Source organism: Aphidius gifuensis, linkage group LG6 (assembly GCF_014905175.1).
Source record: "Aphidius gifuensis isolate YNYX2018 linkage group LG6, ASM1490517v1, whole genome shotgun sequence".
In the NCBI taxonomy this organism is placed as follows: domain Eukaryota; kingdom Metazoa; phylum Arthropoda; class Insecta; order Hymenoptera; family Braconidae; genus Aphidius; species Aphidius gifuensis.
This window is the reverse complement of record NC_057793.1, coordinates 262524-282573: the sequence shown is the minus strand read 5'-3', so window position 1 is coordinate 282573 and position 20050 is coordinate 262524. Positions and strand designations below refer to the sequence as shown.

Sequence of the window (20050 nt, the reverse complement as noted above, 5' to 3'; positions counted from 1 at the left end):
CGTAATTTTATAGAAAATTATTTACAATATCATCAAGTTGTTCAACAATTAATGGAGCAAGGTTAACTCGACCAAAAAAAAAATAAAACAAAGCTGAAAATTAATAATACAAGAAACGTGGAAAAATATTATTTCTCTAATCTCTTGAGTTTTTTATGATTATTCTCACTAACAATTATAGCAGCTGGCAACGAACCCGGAATTTCGATATTTTTTTTTTTTTTTCAATCTTAAATTTTTTTTGGATAAGACATCAATAGTAAAAAAATTTTTAAAATAATCAAAATTAAATTTAAATAAATTGATGATATTTTTGTTTGATAAGTCAATTAACAATTTGGCAAATAATTTTTTCGATAAATTTGTTAATATATGTTTAACAAAAATAATAATATTAATAACAAATTAACTATTTTTTTTTTTTCTTATTTTTTTTGCTTTTCGCTGTGTTATCAGTATGTTATCGCTGGTAAAACTTCAGTTGAATGACACAAATATACACATGTGCTACTGCTGCGATAGTCAGCTTGTATATATAATATATTTTTAATTTTTTTTTTTCTTCTTCAAAGTTTATTATTACATTGAATATCTGTGTGTTTTTATTTTTCTTAAATTCGGTAAAAATAATAAAAAAATATTATTATTATTTCTTTATTTTTAAATATACCTAACAGTTTTTTTTATAAATTGATTGAAAAAATTTTTACGATTATTTTTAACTTTAAATTTTGCAATAAATATCATTTAGATTATTTCGTCACGAATATCTGAAATTTATAAAAAAAAAACTTGTTTTCTCGATCTATAAAATCTACGCATCTTTTGTATTTTTTTATTTTTTCAAATATACATAAGTAAAGTTTTTCCATTAATGGCTTTATTCAATTTTCGTTGAAATTCTGTTATCTATTTTTTTATAGTCAAATTGTTTCGTTTGTTTATGAAGCAAAATTCCAACAAGTTGATTTTTGTTTTTAATAAAAAAATGTTGTGACCAGTGTGCGCCTAAACACTGCGCTGACTTTTTCTTGTAGTTCATACCAACAGTATGCCGGTTAGCATCAACCATTCTACAATCCAGTATTCCGCGAGCCGCGTATCCTATCACGGTCACACCTCACAAATTAATTCCCTGATTGTCAAATAAACCAAACAATTTTATTTTCAAAAAATCCAAATAAAATACAATTACCATTTTGTAATAATTTAATCAAATATATTTTCCTTTTTTTTTTTTTTTACTCCAAAAATAGTGCTAAAAAAAGTATATTTGTATATTGTATTGCATTTATTATCAATGTGATTGCATCTGTTGATTTATCAAATTTTATTTTAATGATAAACATCAAAATTATTTATCCTGAAAGATTAAATTTTTTTTATTTATTTTTATTATCTCACCACGTAACCCAATTACAATATGTCAATAACACCTGTTAAACATTTAAATATTTTCATTATATTTTAAACAAACACAGTAATAATAAATAGCTATTTTTTTTCTATTTAAAAAATAATTTTTCGACACAGAGCTCTGTCCAGTGTCTTGTGATAAATTCATTGTCTTGATTCTTGAATTTTTATATTGAAAAATCCACGCATGAATAAATATCACTCATTTTAAATAATAATAATAATAATTATAAATAAATAAACATAGGTCAAGTTGAGTTAAATATTTGTTTATTCTAATCGTGTACATTGAATGTAAATTCAAATTGTTGATGATGTTTTCATTGTTGATTCAATTTCATCAGGTGGATTTTTAAAAATATAAATAATCTAATTAATTTTTTTACTAAAAATATAGTTTATTATGTTTTTGTAAAATTGAATAATTAATTTAATCATGTTAATTGATTTATAAGGACTTCCTCATATGGAAGAGATAAAAATTAAAATTTTATATTTTTTTATTAAAGATAAATTAATATTCAGACTGTCTAAGCAAATTAATAATGTAAAATAGTTTATCAATATTATTATTATTATTATTAATGACAAGAGTTGACAATTGTTTTGTGTATTTGTTTGTTATTTTTTTTTTTTTTTCATTTAAACAATGTTAGTGGCAGGTTAACATACATCGCACTTTAAATCGATCGATTATTATGTATATAGAATTATTTCACGGAAAATTTTGTCACATTTCAAATATTATTATGATTTTTTTTTTTATTTTTAGAAAATAATATACAACATTTATTTTTTGCTGAGAAAAAAAAATATTAAATATACGGAAGTGATGCCAAAAAAATATAATTCTATTAAAAAAAAAATCTGCGTAATTATTTTTGCCAAAAAAAAAATTATTATTTGACCTTGCTTAGTAGAAAAACAATTAATATTTGACTTGATTGATTTTATAATTTACTGCCAAAATATTATGTTGATGATTTTAAAATCGCCTAAAATAACTAAATTAATTTCTCCTTCTTTTTTTTATTTAAAGTTGTTTATCTAACTTGAGTTTATTTATTTATATACATTTTTTTTTTATTCATCAAAACAACTTTCATCTTCAAACAAACTGTGAAACAGTTCAAGTCATTCTTAAATCGTATACAAATAAATATTATTTCAATTTTAATTTATTATTTTTCATCAGATAATAATTAAATTTTTAAACATCAAAATCAATTATTTATAAAATGAACAGTTTGGTGAAAATAATTATTTAAAAATGTGTTTCATACGTAGTATATTGATATCAATGTGCAACTATTTTTTGTCAACAACGTGAACAACATGTTTGAATAAATAAATGATATTTTATATGAAAAAAATATTGTGAATATTGTTGATAATTAATTTATTAAACAACAATAATGTTATTCAAAAGACAAACCAGTGAACCAAATGGCAGTAGTTCTGGTTCATCTGGTAATGTATCAAGAAATTCTCATACAAATGGATCAATCCAATCAACAACAACAACAACAACAACAACAATATCAGCATCATCAAATTTAATTGCACATTGGTGTTCAAAAATAGCAACAAATGTTAAAAAACGTCAAAATTTTAGTCCAAGATTTTTACTAAAAAAACCACTGGTATTAAAAATTAAAAAATTAAAATATATTTAATTTAAAATAATAATAATTCTTTTGTTATTTTTCAGTTACCAGTGGTGGATCCATTTTTGGAAAAAGTATCACTCTCTGATCTTGGTGAGTATTTAAAATGTATTTTATTAATTTCAAGCCATTCAATATATTTTTGTTGAAAGAAAAAAATAATTAAAGTCCATATGAGGACAAATTAAATTAAACACGCAGTCAGAGTCACAGTTGGACACAATTAATTTTCGATTATATTATAATATAATTACCAGCAGTAATTTTGCATTCATGACTTTTTTTTTTTTCAAAACTCAATAGTGTTCATCAATGCACTAGCTAATTTATACTTGACAAATTATTATTATTTTATTAAAGCTTGAGCTTTTCAATTTTATTATTTTTTATTTTAAAAATTAATTCAATACATTAGGCAATTAATTGAATAATAAAAAGGGGCTATCATTGAGTGTGCATGTTTTTTCGATAATGTAATTTGCATGTTATAATTTAAAATCAATTGAAAAAAAAGAATCTACAAAAATCAATATAGGAAAAAAAAAAATATGAAGCACATAACCCTGACCTATATTTGTCAACTGTTGACTTGTTTATTTTCAAAATAAAACTCTTGGTTTAAAATTATTTTGAAAAAATAAAATCCTTGTTTAATTAAAACACTTGATGGATAAAATGAATATAATCTTCAAGTTGTTTATGACTGACCTAATTTCAACATCACACAGTTCCAAAATAAAAACTATATTTTTTCTTCTTGAACAACTTGATTGATCTCTCGAGTTGAAAGAAAAAAAACGTAATATTTATTATTTTTCTGTGAGATTTTAAATTGTCATGTTTAATACATTGACATGTAGATAATTTTGAATGAAAATCAACTGGCCCCTGGCTAAATAATCGATCAAATTTTCAGCATGTTAACTTTGACTTTGTCATCAACGTATTAACGCAAATTGCTTGTTGAAATTAACAAATTTTTAACATATTTCAAACTAATGAAATTTCTATTTTCGGAAGTTAACCATCAACAGAATTCAATATGCTTTCAATAATAAACTAGCTTCTTTTTTTTACACACACATTTGTTATTAAATTTACGTGAATTTATTTGAGTATTATCAAATTGATTGATGTACATGCAAAATAATTTATCATTCTCCATTTCAATGTGATGATAATATAATTGACTGGTGGTTGAATTGTACTCAGTGATAAATTGATTATTTTATTGGGTCAAGAGATCTTGTACTTTTGAGTTGGGTAGACATGGGTTTTTATTTGTTCAACACAAACAAACAAGCTGATGATGATGATGAAAAAAATACCAACAGGTGTATTAACTTATTGTCAATTTATGTTGATGAAAAAAAAAATTAATTGAACAATAAAAATAGTATATTTATTGATAATTTAAATGAAAAATTTTCATGTTAATTTGGTTGGTTAAGTTACATTTGAAATATCAATCTTGGTTGATGCCAAGAAAAACGTTATTCTTGGCTAGATGAATATAAAAAAAGACAAAAAAAAACTACTCTCTCATATACAACCAGACTAACCAAGATATTAGCAGTCATTCAGTTTTGCGCAAGCAACAAAATTGTGTTTAGACTTTAGATAAATATTTTTTAATCTCATAATTCATTCATTAGGTTACTTGTAAATTATTTAAAATACAAAGAGTCATAAATTGTGATTTTATATTCAATAAAAATTGCATCTTACAGTGATAAAATAAAATAAATAAATAAAATTAATGATTTAGAAAAAAATAAATAAATAAATTCAACGTAAGACTGGCCAAGTGCCTGATTCTTTACAAAATCATAATGACATTCTGGCAACGAATTTTATAATAAAGTTTGTTTGTTTTTTTTTTATTATTTAATAATAGATCCTTGTGCTAAAATTTAATTGATTGAAAAACAATAACATCACATCAGTATTATTATTATAATGTCATTAAAAATAGTGCAGTATAAAATGAAAATCAAATTATCAGCAATTGAATATTTGCTGTATTTATTATACAACATAAAACCGTGAAAAAAATAATATGTATTATTATTATTAATTAAAATAATGTTGACAATACATTATTATTCTGATGCTGTTGGTATTCGAGCATCAATAAAACCTGTTGGTTCCAATTGTTGGACTCAAGATGAAGATCCAGTTTATTCAAAAGATTTAATTAAAGAATTTGATGTTGAAAATCCTCCACTTGAAAATGAACTAGCATGGTTATTATCAAAAGGTATAATTATTTTATTTTATTTTTTTTAATTATTTTCCCTTCAAGAAGAATAGAAGATCAATTAGTTTTTTTTTTTGTTTTTCTAAAATATACATTATTTGAGTAGAGATAATGGGAATAAAGTCGTTTCAGAGAAAGATATACAGTCGTGATTATAAAGAGGGCATAAGCCATAGTTTCACATAGTGAATGTCTAGTTTTAACAAGTCAAGTATCCAATAAGTCAGTCGGTTTAATCCACGTCAGTCTGTGAGATCCTTCTTGCTTGCAACATAACATAACGGTCTTGGTCATCCACATCATTCCATTAATCTACAGCAAATACACCACATCCATTTATATTTATTTTTAGATTAAATACAATTTTTAAAAAATCAGTGATTTAACATTAATTATCAAATATCAAATAAAATTGACAAAAGTATTTTTTTTTTTTATTTTTAATCTGTGGAAATTTACCTGATAAAATTATTATTATTTTTATTTCATTGCAATAGTCAATTAATATATCAGCAAGTTTTATCAAGGCCATTAACAATGCGTCATCATTTTACAATTTATTTAATATATAAAAATCTTGAATAATTAATTTTTTTATAATAAAAATAAAAATACATAGTCATTGTGGTTTATCGAGATAAAAAAAAAATAAAATAAAATAAAATTGGTGCTCTTGTTGTTGAACTGTGAACTCTAATAACATTAAATTTATGATAAAGAAAAATAAATAAATACAAGAGGTTTTAATATTGAATGGCTTGATAAAGAAAATAAAAAAAATAATGTTACGAAGAAATAAAAAAGCATTAATATATTGTCAATTGTATGGTATTACAGAGGAAGATGAATCACAAATATTTGTTAAATTTTTTAAATTTCACAAGTGTTATGATCTCATACCAACAAGTGCCAAACTCGTTGTCTTTGATACTCATCTTCTAGTAAAAAAAGCATTCTTTGCACTTGTCTACAATGGTAAAGTACTAATTTTGTTTTTAAAAAAATATCATTTTTTTTCAAAAAAACTAATAAAACAATATAATTAATATAATTTTAGGAGTTAGAGCAGCACCACTTTGGGACAGTTCTAGACAACAATTTGTTGGTATGCTAACGATAACTGATTTTATTAAAATACTTCAAATGTACTACACAAGTCCAACAGTGACAATGGATGAACTTGAAGAACACGAATTGGCAACATGGAGAAGTAAGTTACCATTATTATTTTACAATAATTTTGATAACATGTAAATTAATTTGTGTTTCTATTTGTATTGTAGAAGTATTGAGTGATCAAGTACATCCTCTTGTTAGTATCAGTCCAGATGCATCATTGTATGAAGCTATTAAAACACTGATAATGAATAGAATACATAGATTGCCTGTTATTGATCCTGATACTGGTAATGTTTTGTACATTTTAACACACAAAAGGATACTCAGGTTTTTGTTTCTCTATGTAAGTATGAGTATATAAGTAGCTTGATAATAATTAAATTAAAATTGATTAATAATTTAATTGATGTTTTTATAGATTCATGAATTACCAAAACCATCATTTACCAATAAAACACTCAAAGAATTAAAAATAGGAACATTTGAAAATATTGAAACAGCAACTGAAGAAACTAGTATAATTTTAGCATTAAAAAAATTTGTTGAAAGACGAGTATCAGCATTGCCAATTGTTGATACTGATGGTAAATTAGTTAATATTTATTCGAAATTTGATGTTATTAATTTAGCTGCTGAAAAAACTTATAATAATCTTGATGTGTCATTGAGAGAAGCAAATGAACATAGAAATGATTGGTTTGAAGGTGTTCAAAGTTGTAAATTAAATGAAACATTATTTACTGTTATGGAAAAAATTGTCAGAGCAGAGGTAATTTTTTTATTATTTTATGCAAATTAATATTGTTGTTGTTTTTTATATTAATAATGTGTTTTTTGTTGTTTAGGTTCACAGATTAGTTGTTGTTGACGATGATGACAAAGTTATTGGAATTATTTCACTTTCTGATTTATTATTTTATCTAGTTCTCAGGCCTTGTGGTAAGATAAATAACAGCTTATTCAATAAAAACAAAAGCCTAATGTTATATTTTATTTTTATTTTTTTTTAAAGGGGAAGACAGCACAAGTACCAAAGGTAGTTCAATATCATTACGTGCTCAAGATTCAATAAATTCAACAAAAGCACCAAATGATGATAATGATGATGATGATGGTAATGGTGGTGGTGATGATGAGCAGGATAATGATATTGATAATGATAAAAATAATCAACCAGCAACACCAAGCCCACCATTGAGTCCATCTGTATCTCATATATCAGAACCACAAACTGTACTGGCTGTTAACAATTCACCAGAAACAACGTGGCGTGAAGTTGCTGTTTCTGGTGGTGAATAATTAATTATATTTAAATGTGTATTTCAAACAACAGAAAAAAAAGAATATTTTTGTTTTTTTTTTAAATTGTTATTATAATTTTTTTAAATATTATTTTTCAAAGTAGCAACGAACACACATAAACCACTTACTTCTGCGCTCTTCTTATTTGTAAAACGTGCGTCCAATTAATAGTTGTCGCTTATTGTCGTCTTACATTTTGACTGTATATTTTATTATTATTTTTTTTTTTGCGATATGTCTAGTCGGTTTATCATTTTTTTTTTTTATTACCGACAACAATTGATGATTCAAACGGGCGTTATTTATTAACTTCGTAATTGTATAAATGAAATTATATTTAAAACAAATAATACAAAGTGCTTGGCTGCGTATTGAGCTGCGAGTGATAACATGTATAGAAACAAAAAATAAAAAAATAAATAGTAATAAATAATAATAATAATATTAATAATAATAATAAAACTTGCGCAGCAATATTGATTTATTTGTCACTGATTTATTGTTTTACTTTTTTTTTATTTTTAAATATATATAACAACACTATTGATGGTTCATTGAACCTGATTGTGTTGATCACGCAAAGCCTAATAAATTTTGTTATTTATTTTCTTTTTTTTAATAATAATTAAGAGACATTGTCATGATTTTTTTGACTTGTCTTGTTTACCTTTGCATATTATAAAAATTAAAAAAAGTAAAGCTTTAATTGATGTGAATGGCAATGATTAAAATGTATTGACTTGTGATAGCATCCATGAGGATGATAGTTTTTTTTTTTTTTTTTTTAATTATATTTATTGGCCAATGATTTATAATAAAATAAAAAAATCTAATAAAAGGGATTTCCCACAAAAATATACCAAGACGTGTAAATATAATCCCAAATTGTCTGAATTTAATTATTTTTTTTTTGTTTTTTTAAATGAAAAATTTGTAATTTTTATTAAAATAATCGTGATGACGAAAAGTGAATAGATCCATCATGACTCGATAATTTTGTTTTTTTTTTTTTTTATAGTGTGCAGTATGATTATGAAAATAAAAATGAAATATCTGTAAGAAAAATTAATAAAAAAAAAAAAAAGAAAATGTATAGTAAAAAGTCATGGATAAATTTAAAAAATTAAAAAAATAAAAATGGCTGTAGAAATTATATTGAGCAAGTGTGTAGTCTCATTTGAACGTTGTTTTTTTTTCGATTTTTTTTTTTGCATCTCTTGTAGCTGTTTTTAATAATTAAAATATAAAAGTGACTTATTATTTTATGAAGCTGAATCACAAGTGTACACCAAAATTCACTGATGAATTATTTTGTTATTTTGATAAATATACTAGTCTTTAGCTGAAAAAATATATTGTCAATGATGAATGAATTATTTGAAGCTAAAAATAAAATACATTAAATAAAATAACAAAATGACCTTATTTTTTTTGTCGTTTCATATTTAAAAAAAATTAAATTCTCATACAAAAAAAGTAAAATAAATTATTTTCAATTTTATTTATACAATTTATTATAAAAAAAAAAAAAAAAAAAAAAAAAAAATAATCAATAAACCTTTTCTAAATCATCAATTGGATCATGGCCAATGTCATCAATAGATTCATCCATCATTTCATCAAGTGAATCATCACCTGAATCATTACCATCTTTATCATTGTCATCTTCTTCAGCTTTTATTTCATTGAAATTAAAATTACGTCTAACTAGTAGGCATTTTAATTTCGATGTTAAAAATGTTTTTTGTTGTAGCTTTTTAGTAACCAAATCATGAATTCTAAGATATCTGTCTAAGCCAACTGACACAACTTCATTTTTCGTACAATGAATTGCAGTAATACCACCAACAAAATCTTTATAAGTATTTAATACTTTTCCTGGTTTTCGTAAATCAATGAGATTCATAATTCCTTTTCCAGATCCAACAATAATTTGTCTAGACAAAAATAAATAAATAAATAATAAACGAAATGAACTAGTTACTTTGCTTATAAATAATAAATTAATGCTAACCTTTCTTGTGGAGCAATTGCAAGTGTTGTTAAAGCTTGATCTTTTATTTCGAGATTAATAACTGGTCGTCTTTGTGCAGATGGATCATACAAACGTATCTAATTAATAAAATTAAATATCAACATTTATTATTTGTCAATTAAATTTCGAAATTTATCATATAAATGTCAACTTACATATCCATATCTACTGCAAGTTGCCAACATTGAAGTTTGTGGAAAAAAACCAATATCAGATGTCCATTGTGGTACTCTCATTTCAAGCCAATCATTTTTAACATTTTTTTCTTCAAATACTATTTTTTTATTCTCTAAATTGTATATTTTTAATGTATTTTCTTTTCCACCAGTTGCTATTAAATTTTTATTGTCAATTGAATGTCGCATTCTTTCAATATTACTACCAGCCTCAATAAGTATTTCATTTTCTTCTTTACTTTTCCACAATGTAACATGTCCAGATACAACTGATGTTAATAAATTACTATTTAAAAAAATATAAATAATTATTATTCAATTATTATTAATATACATGGGTCAATTTAACAACTTACTTTTCATAACGTGATATTCCATTTATTTTACCAGCTCCAGTGTTACAAACAAAAGAATTTGTAAATGCTGCACAATCAGTGTCATAAATTTTAATACTATAAAGATAAATAAATAAATAAATTATATTGTTAATATAATTAACAATTAATATTGTAAAGAAAACAAAAAAAATGAAACCTAACCTCCTGTGTTGTTTTGATCCACAACCAATTAATATTTCTTTTTCTTCATCATCACCCCATGACATGGATGTTATTTCATGATCCTTACTTATTGATTGTAATTTTTGTATATTTTTAGCAATAAATGCAGATTTTCCAAGCTTAACACCTGTAAATTTATTATTACATTTTTGTTTTAAATAACAAACAACACAACAATAACATGAATTATTTAAATTGTTCCAACAAACCTTTGAATACTCCACAAATTCCTCCAACAAATAAATCAAAATCATTTGTATAACTCATTATTGTAATATAAAAAGTAAATAAATCATTAATTTTTTAGAATATATTAATTAACAATATTTGGTGATATATTGTTAAACACGTGCTTTTTAGTTTTTATTGAAATGTGTTTTTTTTTTTTTTAATACAATATCAAAATGATCAAAAAAATATGGCGATATAATATCGATGGCAGCGCCAAGTGCCCGGGAATATTTAAAAATTATTTTTGACAGCGGATGCGCCCCTCTCCAATGGCATCCCTACTTATGTAGCTAACTTTGATGTCCAATAATAAGCAAGATAAGAGATAATGAATAAGTGTGTATCAAATTATATCAAACACAATCAAACACAATAAAATCTCGCTGAACGTGGTTGCAACAGGTCACGACTTGCATTTACACAATATAAATTAATTTCTGTACATAACAGAAATTCTGTTGAACAAGCTGGTGCAGAGGTATATACGTATAATTAAGTGCAATCCATTTATCAAGTATTTTATATTAAATTTTTAATATTTTGTATTTGAGGTTATAATAATTTAACGGTTTTTTTTTTTTTTTTCAAAGATCAAGATGGAGAAAAAAAACATTGTTAAATGGTTGAACGAAACAATTGCCAGCTTACAAGAAGTAAGTACACCAAAATATTAATATATATTTAGCTGACTGATAAAGAAATTAACATATAAAAATAACTTTAAAATAACATTAATTTTTAGTTGTTTGATGTGACTTTTGTTTTTTCTCTATTTTTTTCATTATCATCTTCTCACATAACTTTTCAATTTCATCATCTATTATTTCCTTGTTTTTTACTTTTAAAAAATACTTTATTATTTCACATGAAAAAATAATAAACAATTTATTTTCAGTGGCATTTTCAACATGTTCAAGATGATTTATCAATACCCGACTTCATATATCCACCTGAAGTTGGTCAGCGTCCTAATGAATTCAGTGAGGACTATTTACAAAAGCAACGTAATGCACGTATAAAGTCAATCGATGCAGCATTTTATCAATTTCCGCAGTTATTGAAAAGTATAAAATATTATTGATAGAAAAAAAAAAAAAAATTCGCATCAACCCTACGACAGAATACTAATTTGTTAATTTATTTTTTTTCAGTATGTACAGATTGGGATAATAATGTTTTAGACTCTTGCTTCAAAAAGTTTATTTTTGAAAAATCACGACTCGATACCGAAGAGCTTGTAATGAGAGAGAATTATTTTATGAGTTTAATTCATCTAAGCGGTCACAATTTAAATATCTTACATCTTGAAGAATATCCTTATTCTCGAATGATGCAATTTATTAAAATTTATTGTCCTAATGTTAAGGAACTTCGTTTAGCCTTCAAAGAAATAAAAAGTGAGGATTTTGAAAATGTTTTTTCTAATATGTCTCATCTTAAATCGCTGAGAATTGTTTGGCAATGTGAAGATTCAATTCTTCCAGAGACTTTGGTCAAGTCATTCAAACAAGTTGGTGGAACCTTGGAAAATTTTTGGCTTCGATGTAGTTCAGAAAAAAATAACTTCTGCTTACCATATTCACTGGTTTCGGTAAGTTTAAATTTTTGGACACACAAAAAAAATTTTTTTAATTCATTTTTCTGAAAATTATTATTTTTTTTTTCAGGTATTTCCTCGATTAATCGCTTTGAAATCGTTAAGTATAATAGATTTTCGAGTAGTTCAACCATTATTTCAGTCGATAGGTGAAATAAAAAATTTGGAGGAACTTGACCTTGAGTCTGACTTAGTAAACACGTTCGAATATGTTTGTCCAGTTGGGTTATTCAAGAATCTCAGGAAATTATTTATTCAAAATAATGATAGTGTTACAGATAAATTTTTGATTGATTTTTGTAGTAATGCTAAAAAATTAAATACTTTATCCATAGGTGGTACAAATATAACAGATAATGGTATTATTGCGCTTAATAATTTAAAACAATTAAAGTGGTTAAATCTTAGTTCATATAAATGTGGATTAAAAAATATAGTAAATGAACTGATAACTGATAAATCAATTCAATATTTATTTAATGAAAATTTGGAAACTTTGTTTTTATCACATTTCATGAAAATCACTAATAGATCAGTGATTAAACTTCTTGAAAATTTACCAAATTTACAAATTTTTTACATGGGACGTACAAAGACGATTACTCATGATGTTTTTGAAGAAATATCTAAATTAACAAAATATCGTAAAAACACATTATATATATATGTTTCATTAGATGATTTTGATCTTGCTTTCCCAAGATTAAAGGAATCACACAATATTATTATTAATAACCAAAGCTAGGATGTTTCTTCTTTGCAAAATAAGAATTAACTATACCGCACATGTTTAATTTTTATTAAAGTTATTATAAATAAATTATTGAATGAATGAATCATAACACTTTATAAATAAAAATTATTATTCTCATTTAATTTTTTTCATTAACATGATTTTTGTTAACAGAATATTGAAAGAAGTTGAATTTCAATTTAATGTTAATTTATACAGTTTAATATTAATATTGTAATAATAATAATAATAATAATAAAATAAAAAATAATGTTTTGATATCAATATTTACTTGCAATTTATTTTTATCCAGTTGATATTTATTGTCTTAAAAATAATTTTAAAATATTATTTTTAAATTTTTTTGGAACTTAACCAAATTATATGAAGATTTAAATAATATTATTTTTTTAAATATAATTCCAAATGTGCTAATTTTAATAATCATAATACAGTCATTGTATTATTTCATTTTCAACAATATTATTTGTTTAAGTAATATATTTTTTTTTAGTATAAAACTGCGGAATAATTATCATTTATCAGGTTGATTTTTATATATAATTTATATATTTTTTCTAGAGATTTCCAACAATCGTAAAGTATCATTTAATAATCATTAATAATGTATAAAAAAGAAAAAAACATATAAAAAAATTAAATGAAAAAAATTTGGATAAATTGAGACTCCTCCATTTATTGTTGCAGTTTCATTAATCCAATCAAGATAATAATCAACTCGAGCTGTTAATAATCAAAATAATAGTCTATATAGTTTTATATTCAAATTTGAATATATATATTTTCAAATTTATAGTAATCGATATGAGAGAGATAGATAAATGCATATATACCATAAACCCCGGGTGAATTTCTGTCGGCGCATCCTCTTCCCCAGGACACAATTCCAACTAGAATACCATTACATACAAGTGGCCCACCACTGTCACCCTGTGATGTTCAACAAATGTAAAAAATAATTAAAAATAAATAAATGAAAAACAACAAGCTTGTTGTTTTATTTTTATTTATTGGCACTGTTAATATTTGTAGCTAATATATATCTAGACAAACATCTGGCTGCATTCATCATTGATTATTGGCTATATACATAGCTAACTTTAGCATTCTATATCTATATATATGATTTATCTCACTCACCTGACAAGCATCAACACCACCCTCTTGACGTCCAGCGCATATTTGATCATTTCCAAAATCATGGGGATAGTATTTCTTGCATTCCGATGATGATATCAATGGCACTCGGGCGTGATTCAGCACATCACTAGCAATCTTTTTATCATGTACAAATTATTCAATATATCTTTTACTTTTTTTTTTTAAATTAATAATACATTAATAATTTAATATTTAAAAGCTTTTAAACGATTATTAAATTGAGTCATTATTTTTAAATATGATAATTGCAATATCTATTTAATTATAATTTTTTTTTATCTTTGTAAAAAAGTCTAGAGCTTTGCAATTAAATAATTGAATAAATAAAATAAATATATGAGCTTATTTTTAAAAAGAAAAAAAAAAATCAATAAATTGTTTGATAAAAAAAAAAGTCTATTTTATAATGATAAATTTTTTTATTAAAAAAAAAAAAAAAAAAAATATTAATAATACGTTTTTTCTATTTTCTTAAAAAAGAATTATTTACCAGGATATTTAATTTTAGCATTATTATTAAACCGGTAAATTTCATCGTAAAATAAAATGCTAATTTAAAGAGAAAAAAAAAAAAAAAAGAGGAAATAATAATATTACTCACAAATTCCGTAGTGCTAGTTCTCCCCCAGCCAATAACTGTGCATATTTGACTTTCATTATAAAAATTTTCATTAGGTTCAATTGGCAGCGGTGCATAGTTAACATATTCACTCACTTGCAAAGGTTTATGCATCTTCAAATGAACAAATATATACATAGGTAAAGGTATATATTAAAAAAATTATTAATTAAATTACAAGTATAATTTTATTGAAACCTTAACAAGAGCAATATCATTGACAAGTGTGAGAGCATTGTAGCCAGAATGAGGATAAGTTGCTTCAACGTTACTTATTTGAAATCTTGGTGTGTAATGTAAGTCAGATATACCAGCAAAAATAACATATGCCCATGGTGATTCAGCAACCCAATGATAGCCCTTGCTTCTATCACAAATTTCATCATAAATAAATAATATTATTTCATTGATATTAATTGATTAAATTACCTAACGAGACAGTGTGCAGCTGTAAGTACAAATCTTGGCAATATATATGAACCACCACAATGATGAAAATTTGTAAATCTTAAAAATATTGATACCTAATGACAATAATGATAATAATAGTAATGAAATGATGTCATCATCATCTGGTGGATAATTTAAATGACAATTAAAATTCTCACAATGAATGGATAAGTCTTGACATTTGTCGGTTCACCACCGACAATCCTATTTTCAAATTCTTGAGTATTTTCATTCTCATCATAAACTTGGGAAGCTCGTTCAAACCGCAATGTTAAATTATTATCACAGTTAATAATAGTAATCAATAAATTAAAGGTTATCAAAATAGTCAATAAAATTTTAAACATTCTTTTTTAATTTTTTTTTTTTCATTAACACTGATTGCTAACGTCAAAGCTTTTTATTTAATTGATTTTCATTTTTTTTTTATTTTTTTTTTTTTCATGGGTAAACGACGCAATATATAATTTTTTAAATAAATTATAACAAATATAATATTTTTTTTTTTCTTCATTAATTATCAGTATATATTATAGTAGTTTTCTTTTAATTTTTTTTTTTTTTTTTTAAACACCAAGAAAACTACTTAAATTCAATATTTTTTTTTCTCAACAAAGAAGATTACCAAGTTAAATAAATACAAAAAAAAAAAATAAATTTCATCAGTAATCTTCTTTTGCAAAGAAAATACAATAAGCAATTATTATAATTTTTTTTCTTTTGAATTTTTAAATACAATATAATTCTATCTAAAATACTAGAACAGCCCGCCGAACAAGGTGTGTCAACCCTGATGAAAATATATTTCCCGCAATAATTATATCATCCGAGACTTATTATGCTAAAAAATCACATAATTATTTGGACAAATATTTTCATCAGGGTGTCAAAATAGTATTTAAAATTTATTAAAATTTTCTAAATTTTTTTTTCACAAAAAAATAAATAACAAATCAAATTTACAATATAGATAATTTTTTTTTTTCTTTTTTTGTATATATATATTATTTTCTGTTGCTTATATACTATGGATGTATATATATATTTAATCTCGTCTCGCCATTATAGTCTATATCAATTGACATTAATTGTGTGTTTTTTTTTTTTTTTTAAATTCATCAATAACTAATAATTCACGTTATTGATTGATTGATTATTTTATAATTAAAAAGGATTGATTTTGTGCATCGTAGACAGAACGCAGAGCATAAAAATTGGTAAAAGTCCACGTGGAAGATTTGGATTTAATGTTGTTGTTGTTGTTGATGATGATGATGATGATGATGTTGGTGTTGTTGCAACTGTTATATCAACTGTAAATGAAAATTTAAAAAGCACGAAAAATATAAATGTATTAAAAAGTTTGTGAAGCATTTGAATTGTATATTCAAATAAGTTTGAATTGTATTTAAAAGTTGAACAAGTTTTTACTTTTTATAAAATAATAATATTATTTTTACCTGTAACAGTTTTAGTTTTGATATCAGCATATTGCGTTTGGCGTCGTAGAAAATCTGGTATTGTTGCTTGACAGGCAATCTCCAATACTCCATTTTCACCGACATGTAAATTTGACACCTCGATTGACAGCTTTGATGTTGCTGACATTAAATGTTGGTCAATATGACGATGTGGAAATGAGGTAACACGTGTCATATCAACCTTCAATATGTATTAATTATTAATTCAATCACATTTATAGATAAAATTTATTTTTCCAAATGTTAAATTGACTTTTTTTTTTTTTTTTTTTTGACAAACCTCTTTTCCATTAATGAGCCATGTTAAATGAGGAGCTGGATATGCTGGTGATGAGGTGCAATTTGCCTCGAGGACTTCACCAACTGTGTAAACAGCTTGCTTAAAAAATATGTGAGGATTATCCAGTTGAGGCACTGAAATATAAATTATCAAATTGAATGACTTGAAACTCTTTTATTATTATCTTTCATGTATATAATAAATTGAGTTGACATTTTTACTTTGATGTCTTACTTGATGCTTTTTATATATATTTTTTTTTTTTTTTTATCTTCCTCAAAGAATAACAAAGAATTACTTTTTTTAAATTTAATCTTGTTTTCTTTTTTTTATCTCACCTATCACTTGAAGCTTTTCCTCTTCTGAAGATTCCGTATAAATTGGATAAGTCGTGCTCACTAAACATGAATATTCGCCGGCGGCATCAAATCGTATGCCAACCAGTTTGATTGTCTTGCCATCGAGTGTATGCTTTTTTTTTTTTATTAAATTAGATATTTTAATTTTATTATTGGATTATTTCGATATACATAAAGCTTAGGTGAATTTTAAATCGCACCTAAACTTTATCTTGATTTATATAAAAATTCAAAAAAAATGAATAAATACCTCTAGATGAGAAATACCCGGAGGTGGTGATTCTCGAAATGGATCTTTACGATCACGTATATATTCGAGTATTTTTTTACCATCTTTTTTAAATTCAATTTTATGTAAATCATCGAACTCAGCAGTATGATTGCATAGCAATGTTGCATTTGCACCAAACTTGATATATCTTGGTGCAACAAGCTGTACATCAAGTGTTGCATCTGTTTTATATATTTAAAAAATAAAAACAAAAAAATTACCTTTAAATATAATGTATTATTTAAACAGGAAAAGGGAGGAATGTATAGCTCTATATAAAAACGATCAAATGATAAATGAAAATATTATATTTTTCGATAATATTTCCTGAGGGAAAAATAATGCAGTTAGCATGTTGAGGCTGCTTAAAAAATAAACAAAAAAATAAAAATAAAAGGTACATATTTAATATAGAATATATTATGTATAAAAATGTCATAAAGATAAGGAATAATATAGCGTTTGTTAAGGGTGTTAAGGGTGGTAAAATTTGGGGTTACTGGTACAAAAATAAAAAATAAAAAAAAAATAAATAAAGGGTGTATATTAAACCCTGTTGCTGGGAGTATATAGAGAGGCGTTATTCTCTATCGATCAGGAAACGCGTGTCTCACGTATATCCAGCTACATTTTAATTAATATTTTATTAAGTTTCATTTTCACCCTTAAATAACAATAATTTTATTTTCAAAAAAAAGTCTATATTGTATTTTAAACTTGACTTTTGTTCAATTTGAATTTTTAACTTTGAAAATTATGTAATTTTAATTTGTCAAGTATTGACGATTGTACATGAAAATTAAGAAGAAGAAGAAGAAAATAAAAAAAATTTGGGTAATATTGTTTGACCTAATTTTATGTACAGTTTTATATAAAAAAAAAAAAAATTATAAAATGATTGTCGGGGTAGATCAGATATATAAATTTCAATATAATGTGGCTTATGTTGTGTAGACATGCACGAGTGATTGCAAAAAGACCATGATATAATATTTTTATTTTCTTACATTAATTTTCTTTATTTTCTTTATTTTTATACTTTTATATTCCCGCCCGATTTAACTTGACATTTACTGCTGCAAGATGAGCTAGAGCGTAGGCAGGTAGAAAAGCCAGCGTCAAACAAATACAGCCAACATCTACTTTTTAACTTTTCTCGTGAGACCATGCGAATAAAAAAAATATAAAAAGAAATTCTATAAATAAGAAAAATATCAAGTACACACAGTGTAATGAGTGTAAAAATAATATATATTTTCTTTAAAAAATCATCATCCTTCACTTGATCCAACAACAAAAGATAAAAATAAATTTTTTAAAAATTGATTAAAAAGAAGGAAAAAAAAAAAAAAAAAGAGGTGTTAGAAGTGGTGATGGGGCTGGTGGTGGTGGTGGTAGTGGTGGTGCTATTTTACTTTTTTATGCTTTTTTTTATTTTCTATTATAACCACTTGGTAATAACCCCAGCCACCACCAACAAGTTGTATTAATGAATGAATGAACCAGTCGAAAGTTTAAACGATAGGAAACAAAAATCCCACACACCCACATTCTAAATAATATATGCACATCACACACATAAAATATAGGCGGATACAGCTATATCAAAATTAACATTAAATAAGCCAATTACAAAATCTACATTTTTCATAAAGAAAAAAAAAAAATCAACAATATTTATAAACATTTATAAATTACAAAAAAACTTACATGAAAATAATTGTAAAATATATATAAATATAATTTTTTTCCATTCAGCTTGTGGACGTGACATAATAATTTTTTGTATAAAAAAAATTATTTTTTATTTTATTTTTTTAATAATTAAGCTTATTTTTTTTTTAATTTAAAAATTTTATTTTTTTCGTTTTTTTTTTTTTTTTTAATTTTTCAAAAATTTTTTATATCTATTTGAAATAATTTTTTCTAATTAAAATAATAATATACAACTATTGTAATATAATTAATAATTGAATTATGTTAATAAAAAAAATAAAATAAATATAATATAAACGTGCGACTATTTTATACAGTGGTGCCTTTTAAACTACGCAACTTTGGATGCCGAGTCGGCGCTACAACTGGGGCTAGTGCATTCGATCGTCTCGGGGTATATATCTCCCTCACCAAACCATCAGGCCAACCCCTCTTGACTTCCACTTTTTCTGCCACCACCATCACCACCACCACCCCCAATCGACCCTTTTATTTCATATATATATATAGTACATATACTAATTCTCCTACACACCCTCAAAATACCTTCTCCTCATTTTGTGTCTCCTGTCTCATTTTGCTGTGTATATGTATAT

General features: G+C 24.4%; 4 protein-coding genes across 6 annotated transcripts in view; 1 reads left to right on the top strand and 3 right to left on the bottom strand.

The window, feature by feature from the left end:
• Nucleotides 1–8983, top strand: part of LOC122858596 (dentin sialophosphoprotein) — a 32692-nt gene extending 23709 nt beyond the window's left edge. For both annotated transcript variants that reach the window (XM_044161571.1, XM_044161572.1), the window contains exons 9-15: nt 3128–3176; nt 6181–6318; nt 6401–6553; nt 6627–6805; nt 6881–7231; nt 7308–7401; nt 7475–8983. In XM_044161571.1, coding sequence (XP_044017506.1) covers nt 3128–3176; nt 6181–6318; nt 6401–6553; nt 6627–6805; nt 6881–7231; nt 7308–7401; nt 7475–7761 — 1251 coding nt within the window. In that variant the 3' untranslated portion in view covers nt 7762–8983. The remainder of the gene's footprint in view (nt 1–3127; nt 3177–6180; nt 6319–6400; nt 6554–6626; nt 6806–6880; nt 7232–7307; nt 7402–7474) is intronic.
• LOC122858597 (WD repeat-containing protein 74) lies at nt 8964–10866 on the bottom strand. Its single transcript, XM_044161574.1, has 6 exons — nt 10745–10866; nt 10515–10662; nt 10332–10427; nt 9955–10261; nt 9779–9876; nt 8964–9701 (listed from the first exon to the last, which is right to left on the bottom strand). The coding sequence occupies exons 1-6, from the start codon at nt 10800–10802 to the stop codon at nt 9314–9316; spliced, it is 1095 nt and encodes a 364-aa protein (XP_044017509.1). The 5' UTR covers nt 10803–10866; the 3' UTR covers nt 8964–9313.
• A 2501-nt stretch (nt 10867–13367) lies between these two features.
• LOC122858582 (trypsin I-P1-like) lies at nt 13368–15720 on the bottom strand. Of its 2 annotated transcripts, none has more exons than XM_044161552.1 (7): nt 15506–15717; nt 15327–15421; nt 15096–15264; nt 14880–15011; nt 14258–14392; nt 13951–14047; nt 13368–13840 (listed from the first exon to the last, which is right to left on the bottom strand). In XM_044161552.1, exons 1-7 carry the CDS (start codon nt 15692–15694, stop codon nt 13716–13718), a joined length of 942 nt encoding a protein of 313 aa, XP_044017487.1. In that variant the 5' UTR covers nt 15695–15717; the 3' UTR covers nt 13368–13715. The 2 variants fall into 2 exon arrangements, with proteins under 2 accessions (XP_044017487.1, XP_044017488.1); XM_044161553.1 differs by having other exon boundaries at nt 13370–13840; nt 15096–15261; nt 15506–15720.
• Nucleotides 15721–16301: 581 nt separating this feature from the next.
• On the bottom strand, nt 16302–19832 carry LOC122858584. Its single transcript, XM_044161555.1, has 6 exons — nt 19449–19832; nt 17718–17920; nt 17447–17579; nt 17109–17242; nt 16808–17009; nt 16302–16660 (listed from the first exon to the last, which is right to left on the bottom strand). The coding sequence occupies exons 1-6, from the start codon at nt 19510–19512 to the stop codon at nt 16512–16514; spliced, it is 885 nt and encodes a 294-aa protein (XP_044017490.1). The 5' UTR covers nt 19513–19832; the 3' UTR covers nt 16302–16511.
• Nucleotides 19833–20050: the final 218 nt, after the last annotated feature.